The 11,949-nt window shown below is 37.4% G+C and overlaps 1 protein-coding gene across 1 annotated transcript in view; it reads right to left on the reverse strand.

The window, feature by feature from the left end:
* LOC146489577 (rap guanine nucleotide exchange factor 4-like) overlaps positions 1-11,949 on the reverse strand; it is a 35,840-nt gene that overhangs the window by 3,288 nt on the left and 20,603 nt on the right. The window contains exons 17-32 of the mRNA XM_085105054.1: positions 11,819-11,901; positions 11,194-11,272; positions 10,897-10,980; positions 9,717-9,798; positions 9,255-9,337; positions 8,763-8,808; positions 7,951-8,035; positions 6,590-6,736; positions 5,387-5,484; positions 4,344-4,469; positions 3,548-3,634; positions 3,229-3,320; positions 2,506-2,596; positions 1,587-1,637; positions 635-674; positions 7-54 (exon numbers count right to left, since the gene is read on the reverse strand). Coding sequence (XP_084961180.1) covers positions 7-54; positions 635-674; positions 1,587-1,637; positions 2,506-2,596; positions 3,229-3,320; positions 3,548-3,634; positions 4,344-4,469; positions 5,387-5,484; positions 6,590-6,736; positions 7,951-8,035; positions 8,763-8,808; positions 9,255-9,337; positions 9,717-9,798; positions 10,897-10,980; positions 11,194-11,272; positions 11,819-11,901 — 1,322 coding nt within the window. The remainder of the gene's footprint in view (positions 1-6; positions 55-634; positions 675-1,586; positions 1,638-2,505; positions 2,597-3,228; positions 3,321-3,547; positions 3,635-4,343; positions 4,470-5,386; positions 5,485-6,589; positions 6,737-7,950; positions 8,036-8,762; positions 8,809-9,254; positions 9,338-9,716; positions 9,799-10,896; positions 10,981-11,193; positions 11,273-11,818; positions 11,902-11,949) is intronic.

An 11,949-nucleotide genomic window follows, 5' to 3' on the forward strand; every position in this document is an offset into this window, starting at 1 on the left:
ACATACCTTTCATCAACAGTGGCATAAATGGAAGAATGGGAGGTTTCAGTTTTCCTGAAAAGCAAAATTAAGCAAACAATCATCATAATTCATTTATTCAGCTCTCATTTGTAACCATCAAAGGCTTATTGTCCCAATTAGGTATGACCACGATATCTGATAGAGTACAGAAACATTAGTAAATGTGAGAATTACCACAGTGGTATGTTCATTCAAACAATCGAGTACACATGCACAGGCAAGGCCACACAGAAAGAATCACACATACCGTAAAATTCCGCATATTACAGTAAACACCCCCTGGAAATACTAACTGTCCTAAAATATAAGCCTTCAAATAGATCATGTTTTCGAAAATAAGCCCTCCCGAATGTAAACCCGAGCATTGTTAGGAATGTTTTATGCTGTCAGTTTAGCGTTTTAAGTCTTAAACCAATTTGGAAACACAAAACTCTGTCTACCTGACTGAAAACAAAGCCCTTACCCGATAGTAAGCACCTAACAAGTCCTTTGAGCAATTATAAACCCACGTGGCTGATGTGTTCGATCTGTATATTCGAAATTTTACGGTGTACGATAAAAACAATTTTTTTCCACGAGTTAACTATTGTGTATCACGTATTAATGAGCTTACCCACTAAAAGCCTGTAAACACGATGGTTTCTGGACGGCTCCTGTAAGAAATCAGAAAAAACTCTTTTAAATAAGTTGTTTTACACGGTTCACATAGTCGTGCCAATCAAGTTGGTGAAATCAACAGTATTGTACAGAAAATAAAGAAAGATCGAGGAAGGTTATTTCCGTTTGGCTTATTACAATTAGAAAAAAAATTGCAATATATTTGGCTCTTACATACTTGAGCGTGCGTTTTCCTTTTCTGACATAAAAATAATCGTTCCGTTTCTCAGCAAAAAACATTTCGTCTGGTTAAAGATCATGGAACTTTCCTTTTTCCGTAATTACTTTATTTCTTCGGGTTTCGAAAAAACCATGGACCAACCTCCTAGAGCGTTGGTTTTGCCTTTCTGGATTAAAAATAATTGCTCCATTTCACAGGTGAGATTTTGTCGTTAAAAGATCATGTAATTTTCCCTTTTCCCTCATTATTTTATTTCATTGGCTTTCGAAAAGCCGCGTGTACCAATTGCGGTAGAGCGTGTGTTTTGTTTTTCTGACATAACAATAATCGCTCTGGTAAAAGATCATGTAATTTTCTCTTTTCCCTTATTACTTCATTTCTTCAGCATTCAAAAAAGCTGTGTACAAATGGACAACTTAGTTATCAAGGTTATAATTATAGCCGTCCATCGCGTTATGTTTTTCAAGCCTCAAGCGAATTGCTACCGTGATAGGAAATTTGGTCAGTGCGGTTAGCTTTATCAGTCACGGGTGGCGCATTGAGCCTCAGTCCGAACAAAACTCGCCAGTCTACGGCACGATAACTTCAGTTAATTTTGTTCTTTGAATTGCCGAGTGGATCAGTTTAAGAAATCAACAAACGAGTTCAGGCCAGTAATTATATATCGCTTGATATCTAAACAAGTATACATGAGTAAAAAACAACAAATTTATGAGTGATCTCTTACCAGAGTGCTTTCAAACTCCTCATAAATTTTTCGGAACTTTCCGGGTAATTTCTAAAAAATGGAAGGAAAACAGGAAATCTAAACATTTTACAACTAACGCTGAATACCTTCTACTGAGCTCTAAAATAAAAACCTGGTTGTTAATTTTGGGCAGCCGGCGACTGTTCTATGAAATTCCTTTCGCTTGCTTAGAGGCGAAAGGTTTCAACACGTACATTACATTACATTTTGACGAGCGTTCACTAGAAGTCGTAAACGTATAAAACGGCTTAAGGCTAGTTTACAGTCAAATTAGTTTTCTTCTCACCCACTTGCACCGTTGCGACATTTTCTATACTGAATACGCAAGTTATGAACATCAAAATTACAAGGGTGAAGAACTAAAGATCCCAGGCGGCTCAAGTACACCTCTCGTTTGTGGATGAGACTGGTGGACGGAGTAAAACATTTATAGAGTGGTTCGACCGAATTTTTAATTCTGCTCCTCTTCATTTAGTTTATTTGGTAATCTTAAGCCTGCAAGAAGTCGTCTTTGCTTCAGTTCCAAGCTGAGCGAGGCTAAAAGTACCAAGGTTTGGTTTTCCCGTTTGTAACTCCTCTTTTCTTGTCCCAAGCCCTTTGCAGTTTCATTTCGCTCACTGGCTCAGTGACACTACGACAAACCTACTCCAAGCCTATGCTATCTGTTAGCCGTTTTCCTAACCCAGTAAAATGTTATTGAAACATTTTCTTTCAATTTGAACTGGAAATTGTGAATGCTACTTATGCTGTGCGGGGGGCTAGAAATGGTTCAAGAGAAAGGCCATTTAAAGCCATTTTGGGCATGTCATCCTCAAATACCGCCTCAATACAAGGGAACTGATTAGGAGTAACGTAGACTCCACGGTTCGTTTTGGAGTGTTTATTGATTTGTACTCACCTCCCAAGTCTGTGTCAACCGACTCACTGCAACGCTGTTGAGTCCCATGACAATAGCGAAGAAAGAATACCAGTTGTTGTACTCCTTGCAGCTGCAAAATTTACAAATTATTATTAAAATCAAAATGATGTGTAAACAGCCAACAACAGCAAAAAATCAAGCTAATAAATAGCCTTAACGTTGAAGCCTCAAAAGTTAACACTGTTTCTCTGATGTTTGGTTTTATCAACAGATTTGATAAGGAAATTTAGCCACCATTAAGAGATTCGAGTGTTGACGCTTCAGAGCGCCGAATGACGAACTCCACTCCTCACCGACGCAGCATCATAGTTTCTTTAGTAAATAACCGCCTCGTCCACTTGTGATTGGCTTTGCAGTAATCTCCCTGGAAGACTGGTGCCTATCACTTCCAATTAAGTTCAGTTCAAGTTCGATTTTATAGCACACGTAAACGCATCTGAAGTCTTATTTAGGTAACACGCGAACTAAACTTGTAAAGCCTCTTTTTACCCACTAACGACGTGGAAGACATGTGTGCACTCTATAATATGGACAGGATTCGATGTCATTTCGTAAGTATGTCTATTGCAGAAAAATGAGGCAAGCAATCACCGTTTTCAAGCATCATCATTTTCAAAAATATCAGTGATGGCGCAGTTCAACTTAATTTAACCTAGAAGTCAAATTATTGCCGCCTTAGAACTTTTTGAATGATTCACTTACTGCGCGGCCAGTTTAATGAACTTTTTCAACAAGTAAACTCGTTTGTTGAGCTGTTGAGTGAGGAGCACTTGAGTCTCGACCCAGAACTGAACCTGAGGAAGAAAAAAGAAGAACAGAGAAAAAAAGTAAATAAATTTACTGTCGCGTGATCTTAGACAATCCTCGCGACTGTTTGTGATCTTTCTCAACTTATCTGATTTCAGACTCTTTAATACAGGTTACATTACAGTGTTAACGTCTTTTTTCCAGACTCTACACTGATGGATTTGAATTTTACAGTTTAACATATACACCATGTATGATCACTGAAGCATCTCACCTCATTAAACCTCCTGAGAAGTAGATCAAGGTTTGCAGTGATTTGATTGTAGTTTTCTTTTCCAAACACGTAAAAGATGAACTCGTACTGTAAGTAAAACATGTAATCGTTAAATTCATGATAAATAAAAAAACACATGACAGATAAACTCATATAGGGTGCGTTTTTTTTGGGAGAATCCAAAAACGGATTTGTGACCTCAGATCATTCGGTTCATGGTGCATCAAAGGAACCGACGAATCCACTCTGGACAAGGATTCGTCGGTTCCTTTGATGCACCATGATCCGAATGATCTGAGATCACAAATCCGTTTTTGGATTCTCCCAAAAAAACGCACCCATAGTTATATAACTTTTTTGTCAGAAGTCGCTTTTGTCGATGCTATAAGGTCTGATTTTTATTAATTTGCCATTTTGAATTCAATATTCTTTTTTACTCGCATTCCATGTTACTCTTTATAAAAAAACGAGTACGGATACACCAGTCAGGAGATATTTATGAGCTTTAATGGAAGCTCGATTGTGAATCATTGGCCTGTCAGAGTTTTAATCGAAAGTGAATTTATGAAACACAAAAAATTGTTTGAATCCACAATGCTGGCAAAGATAGAAAATAAAATTTTCCGAAAATTTTTTAACAGAATCGTTCAACTCTACTCGTTTCATACATTCCACGCCACTGCCTTCTATGAATTATAATTCCTTGAATGGCTGTCGAATTAATGCGAGAAACGGTTTATGTTTAGCTGTTTTTCTACTTACAGTATATTATGTTAGCAGATTTTAGAGTACTTACGACATTGACAGCATTGAAAAGCTCGTAATCGTACTGCGAGATGAAATACGCCAGCTCTTTGGAACCCACTGTCTCCAGGAACGCCAGAGAACTGTATGATGGGCCTTCTTGTTCGGGAGTGGGGGTCTAGGGAGGAATTTAAACTTGAGTAACCTTATTATAGGAAATTAACCATTCATAAAATTAATTTTAAAAAATTCGTGTTAATGTCCGCGTCATTAATTAAGTGGTGCGTTAATTTCCGTGACCTTAATTTCCATTATTTTCGCCCCAAATTCAAGAGACACTACAAAAGGAAAAAGCAGAGTTTTATCAAGGTGGAGATCTGCTGGCATCATGGACTGTGAAGAACGTTCGGAGTGGCCAGATTCTTTACCTTAACCCCTATGTTTAGGAACAATTCCTCGAACATTGTTCGCATTTTGGATTTTTACACTGAGTGTTAAATATAAATTTGTCGCGTCCTGTTGTCTCAACAAATTCTGTTTCTTTGTGTAAGTCGCTTAATTTCACTCCTTATGAAATTTTAGCACCTCTTTCGCGTTTATTTAAAACTCATTAATTTCCAATACTTTAATTAACACTAGCGTTAATTTCCTTTAAGGCTGGTTTCCATATGATCGCAGATCGCAGATCGCAATAAGGTCTGCGATCCGCGATCATATGGAAACCAGCCTTTAGATAGAACATGGTTCTATCTTCTGCGATCGTCTGCGATCACGATCGCAGGATCGCAGACCTTATTGCGATCTGCGATCATATGGAAACCAGCCTTTAATGAGGCAATTAAGGAAAGAAACGAGTGCCGTTCGGGAGGACACCCCTCTGAAGTAGGTGGAGTGAACAACATCATTTTCAAACCAAACCAATTGATTTTTCGTAGCGTTTCTCAGATCAAGTCTCCAAAAATCTAATCCAAATATTCACACCAAAATTTGTAGACTTAAGCCTATCAACGGGTAACACATCTATATATCAGAAAAGAAAAAATTCTTAGAGTTATGCAAAAGTTTTCCCATATAATTTAACAGTTTCGTTCTTACCAGTGAATCCAAATGTTCTCTTGGTGCAATGAACAGTCTTCCGTTGACACTTAAACCCGTTGAAACACAAATTTCGTTTGGCTTGAATGGGATACGCTCTGAAGAAGGAAATATAACACATATATTAAGACAAACCTAAAAGCGAAGCTCCAATTTTTTTTAAATAGCATTTCTGCTTATGGTGTCCGTATGAACGTAATTTCAGCGCTATTTATTTTAACAACCGTATTAAAACCACAAAACCACCGAATTTAATAACCACCGAAAACTTTCTTTTTTAACCACAGTATTAATAACTACCAAAAACTGTTTTATTTTAACCGCCTTGTTAATAACCACCAAAAACTGTTTTATTTTAACTACGGCGCTATTAACCACCCAAAACTTTTTTATTTAACCACGGCGTCAATAACCACAATAAACTGTTTCATTTTAACCACCTTCCTTTTTTAAATTATTTTTATTAACTCTAGAATACTTAAATCTACTTACAAAACTAACAATACCAACTTAAGATACTAAACTAATTTACAAAAAAACAAAAAAACAAAAAAACAAAAAACAAAAACAAATAATAATAGTTAATATTGGTAATTGAACTGAAAGGAGTGCAATTTGGTCTGAAATCACGCGCGTGATTTCAAAATCAAACGAGCGCGATAGCGCGAGTTTGATTTGAAATCACAGGTATGATTTCAGACCAAAATTGCACGACACGAATTTCAATTACCACTTAATTACATCCATGTTGAAATCCCCCAATATTGCCCAAAAAAGTGTCTAAATAAACGATTTCAGCCTCCCCCACCCAGAATATGTTATGTATATTTAAAAAATCCGAAAAAAAAAATCATTTAAAAAATTCTAGGAAATTTAAGCTCTAAAAACAAAGCGAAAACAGTGCAAACTTCAAGTTCAATATTAAATAATCCCGCTTTCTCATTGGCTGGTTAAAAAGATGCCATTTAGAGTCTAAAATGATGCGATTTAGAGTCAAAATGGTGCAATTTGGAAATAAATCGCACCATTTTGGACCAATCAGATTCCAAGGATCACCAGTGATTTCTAAATGGATGTAATTACAATATTAAATTAAATGCTACTACTGAAGAAGTAAAGAGAAAAAGTGAAGCTGTTGGAGCAAAGCTATGGGAGGACAGAGGCTAGACTAAGCCAAATTTATGAAAAAAGATATCAACAAACCTCCTGAAGATTTAACCTCACACAGTAAACAGTCATCTCCCAATAAAACGCGCTCCTCTGCGGTGTTAACAATGGTCTGGGCTGTGGCCAGATATGGCAAAGCTAATGTAGTGTAAGTGTGATCAGCGCAGAATACTCGGAAAATATCTGAAAAGTGAGGAGAAGAATTTAAGTCTGAAAAATGAAATGACTCAACAATCGCCACCCTGCAATCGCCGTGTATGTTGGGCTCCTGTGGCACAATCGACTTCTATCATCATGACCTTTAACGCCTCCTCTCTTTCTCCCCTGAAATGCATCACCATCACGTGATTTAAAAAAAAGGTGGTGTGTAAGTTTGCCCGCAACAGATTTATTTAGTTTATTTGCCACACACAAGTTACAATGATTACAATGATTACAAAGTTATAGTGATAAAAGCGCAAGAGATAGAAATGAAGTGGCGAGGGAAACTAATAAAAACCATGCGGCTTGTTAAACTTAGGTTCCTTCCCAGAGAAATAAATGATGACTAAACCTAGACAATGTGGTAAGATGAAGTACTGACAAGTCAAATTTGTACACCCTTAACATAAGTAGTTGATGATAATAGAACTTTAAAGTTTTTTCCTAAAGGACGCGAGAAATGAAGAGCGCCAGTAATCTCGGACATTGATAAAAAACGGAGAATTGCCGCATTGTTGATGCTTTTTTAATTAATGCACCTACCAAGAGACGTGCAGGGAAGGAGTTTAAGATTTCTTTCTTTTGTGTTTAATCATGTGATTTCATTTAATGTATTTTTGTTCTCTTCACCTATTGTTTTTTTCTAAGTTACCTGATGCGCTTTAAAACACAACGTAAAACTAGGGATTTCTGCCGTATTGTATAAACACTAGTAGCTAAAAAAATTGTTATGCACAGCCAACCCATTGCGTATCAGGTGATTTTCTTGCACTTTAATTCTTACACTTGTTAATAGTTTTTCAGCCAAGTTCATCAGGACGGTGTAAAAGAAGATGCCCTGGTACCGGGGCGAAGATGCATCAGACCTCCGAAACGTACAGCTGTATAAATAATGCAGCCTGTCAGTCACGTGATCTCCAACCTGTAGCCTATACGCACTTGTTGCCGTGCAAAAGATATTGATGACGTATCCAGGCTTAGGCCAATCGTAATTGTATATGCAGGACAATAGACTCTCCAATCTTTAGTCTAAAGCCTAAATATATTTTGCTCAGAGTTCTTTTATATGCATGCGCATTGATATTGATCTACAAATATTCCGAATGTTCTTCTTGTGTGAGGTATTCAGTCAAGACGATGACTAACTCACCATCATTTTACCTTGGGGATCTTAGTCACCGAGTGAACACACTTACTTTGATCCGAGCCTCTAACCGGTTTGCATTCCACTTTACATTTTGCAATGTTGGCCAGGCCCATTCGCCGAGTTTGTAAACGGCCCTGTAAGATTTATTTAAATCAGTAGTTTTTACCAGAGAAGATTAACAGTTTTTCTCTATGGTCTCTATGGATACCGATGCTCCCTCGCTTGTGCGCGCATGCTCCACGAAAAGACGGCTCGCTCTTCAGACGTGCGATACAAACCAAGGAAATCTCTCAACAAACATCAACTCTCAAGGTAAAAATTTAATTGGCCTTTATTGATTACAACGGAAAATCGTGATTTCATTAATAACACCGGGAAAGTTTTTACCCTTTAATTAGTCTACATTAAAAAAAAAAAAAAAACAGTTTTGCCATGACTGAGTGTAAAATACTTTAGTAATCTGAGGTAAAGAAATCTTGGCTAATTATCCATGGTCCAAGAAGACCAGAAAATTGGTCTGAATAGAAGGGTTCAAGCAGCAGAGGCATTTGAAGATCGTAAGTGTGAAAAGAAAATAACAACAACAACCTACAACTAGATAGATTTATTAAATTCCAAGAAAACTGATAATCTTCAGTTGCAGTCGGCCCATTTAAAGAACGAACTAAGCTGCAGATTTCTGACAAGGAATTCTTCCCCATGACGGTCTCACATCTGATTTCTACTGAGATTTAATTTCTGAAAATCTCTTTACAAAGACATTATATTTGCAAACTGGTGTAGTCTTGGTGATAAAAAAAAAAAGATTAAAAAAGCGTAAAGGTATAGTGAATCCCGGGAATCTTACTTGTGCCAGCCTACCTTTTGAGGAGCCGATGAACCATCTCCAATTTCTTCATTTGGAAATCTGTTGACGAGAAACGGCTAAACAGTTGTATCTTATTCTTAATCTTATCTTAATCTTAATCTTATTCCTTTGACATTTTAAGAAACCTCAAATGACTTTTACGTTCAGAAGGTAACATGAAGACAATTTTTTTATAGCCATTTCAGTATTTCTTAATAATCATAGCAAAACATCGAGAAATAAGAAATTGATAATAATTTAAACCTGCTTAACTTGAACAGTCTGAGGACGTCACGAACCCCACAAGTTACAATATATACAATATATACATGTAGCTATCTTTTTAAGTAGTCTAAAAATATAATGGGAAACGTTGAATAACTATGAGGGCTATTGATTACAGAAGCCAGAAGGATAATTGAATGGGATGCAGCGTTTTAGCTCCTGGCTTTGAACTTGGAAACTTCTGCTAATAAACCAGTGCATTACGTTTCATCATCGATTACCTTTCGTGGAGCTTGAGTATCGCTGTCCTTAGTGAATTGAACTCATTGTTTAGTTTGTCTCTCTCCAAAGATCGTAGCAAGTCCTACACAACAACAGTAAGTGATACAAAGTGTTAATTCAACCAGCTTAACGACGGTGCCTACTTTTGTTACTGCGCGTACGTTCTGCGCATCTCAAGATACTTGGGCTTCCTATGGGTGGTGCATACTAAAACAAGGATGTTTTTACGCGGTTTAAAATTATGCGGAGAAAGTAGAACTTAGCAAGTGCTCTTGGTATCCAAACTGAGAAAATTTGTGGGTAACCATGCATTTTTTAGAGGCTTTAACGTTATTGAGTGAGCATCCAGACTTTTTAGACTGCCACAATTATACCACTTATAATATTTAACGACAGAACCCAACATGCTAAGGCGCTGTTTAATAATTAATAATTCCTTTCCTCTCCTTTTTATTTATTACCTCGATAAAGCTACAAATGCTTTTATCTTCTAAAAATATAGTTCCTGCCAAGGTACACCAGCGTTCTGTCATTTGAACAACTCTGAAAGAGATAGGGAGTAACGTAACGATTGCAAAATTTTTTTATTTTTTTCTTGAATGGGGTCCTGCACGTTACTAGAGAATCAGTCTTAATGAGTCAAAGGTGAAAATGCTCAATTAATTTTATGAGACATGCTGGTTGTTGGATTCAACGTGAAAATTTCAAGATAAGTCATGCACGAGTCTTGGCTCAGAAGTTCATTTTACAGCTAAAAGAGTGAAGTAACAAAGGTGAACAACATCTACGCACGCGTGGCTCTTGGGGCGAAACTCTGGCTTGAAATTGATACAGTGTTTGCAAATATCACGAAAAGCCAACTTCACGTACGAGTGAGCTGCTGGAGGTCGTTTTTCCTTAAGAAAATAAGTTTTAAAATCTTTGTTCACCCGCTAGATGTTTGGAAATTGATCTTTTGTTTTCAAATACTGTGATACATACTTTTTTCATTTTAAAAACTAAACGTTGTTTGTTTTTCCAGCGAGTCTCCCGCAAATTCAAGTCATTTTATCTCTTATCTTATTTGAGCTCCGTGCGCTTGAACCCGCATTCCTGCTCTCATGCCAGTAACGTAGCGAAGACGGTATTCATCTCTGCCGAGTGAAGCTGCATTTTTCCTTGGCCTCGCAGCTGATTCAGTGATATCTTTTTATCGTATTTACTCGATTAACCGCGCCCACCTTCGAATAAGCACCTACCCTGAAAACCCAAAAAGTCAAAAAGCTCGCACCCTGAAAGCTCAAAAACTCAATAAGCACCCACCCCCACCCCCTACCAACAAAACATTTCTGTACTAGTACAGCATGAAGTAAGAGGAGGGTCAGTTGTGTTCAAAAATTAGTTTTATATTCTCGCTTGCCGACAATGTTGGGAAAATAATAAGCGCCCACCCCCATGGGCCCAAAATTAAATAAACGTCCAGGGCGGTTAATCGAATAAATACGGTATGTAAAATGTCTACTCCCTTTATTATGGGATGATCATTCACTGTAGGGTCACTCTTATCTTAAACCCCTGGGATAAATCGAGAACCAGAACTCTACAGCATCAACACAGATTTCAAATAGTTCCGCCTGTCTTCACGGTAGAAAGATAACTTACCTCTTCTTAATGGCTTCCGAGTGTTCTCTAATGGTACTTTTACTCATGTCTTGTCCACAATTGAAAAAATTCGTTCTATTATAGGTACGTAAGGTTAAGGACTACAACGCTTTTTATTCGTAAAGGTAAACAGGAAGGTCGTTTGTCTGTCCTGTATATTCAACCCTAACGTGCTCATTCAAAATGGTCCATTGCCTTCCTCGGGAATGCATCAGAATTAGGGGTAAGGAAACAAACGAGTTATACGATTGATCAGTTATTGTATGGTGTCCAAGTTGTTATTTTGATAAAGGATATTTGGAAATCAGCTCACAACATAAAGCTTCAGAGGTCATAAAAATTGGAAAAGCAACCAAGAAGTCATTTAAAAAGTGATCTGAAATCCAAAAAAACATGAAACGTTAAAAACACTTTAAAAATGTCACTGTATATCGTGTTAGTACGTCTTAAAAACTAATAATCAAAACCACGATAGTTTAGAGCAGTTTCCAATTAACTGTCCTAAAACCAAAACCAAAGTAATTACTCTGACCAATCGCATTGATGTAAACAACTCAGCAAGCCAATCAGAATTCGAAGCAAACACATGTAACTGGCGCCAAGCGCGGGGAAACGCGTGCGGCGAAAACACGATTGGTTTGGGTTTGGATTCCTATTGGTTGAGAAAGTGGCGCGAGTTTTGTTAACCAATCACAGAGCGCTGTAATGGTAAACCAAGGCAAAGGCGAAATTACTTTCGACACTCAATTGAAAACCGCTCTATACTTTAGGCATAGGTTACTTACGAAGTACAAGAAAAAACGCGAACAGTCGGGAAAAGATCTGCAGCGCGCGCGCGTGCTGAGATGCCTGCCTGCACGTAATTTCGTGCACTCTCGTGTTTGAAAACTTAATACTAAGAACAAGGAATATACGTTCTTACCATCAAAGGAGCACGTTTTATCAATTCTTGTTTCTAAAAGATATTCCACCATTTTTGCAGGGGTGCCGGCCATCACAGAGTACCTAAAATGTAGAGTATTTTGCACGGAAAAGCATCAATTATACGATAAA

This window comes from Pavona decussata, unplaced genomic scaffold (genome assembly GCF_977016875.1).
Source record: "Pavona decussata unplaced genomic scaffold, jaPavDecu1.1 SCAFFOLD_5, whole genome shotgun sequence".
Taxonomy (NCBI): Eukaryota; Metazoa; Cnidaria; class Anthozoa; order Scleractinia; family Agariciidae; genus Pavona; species Pavona decussata.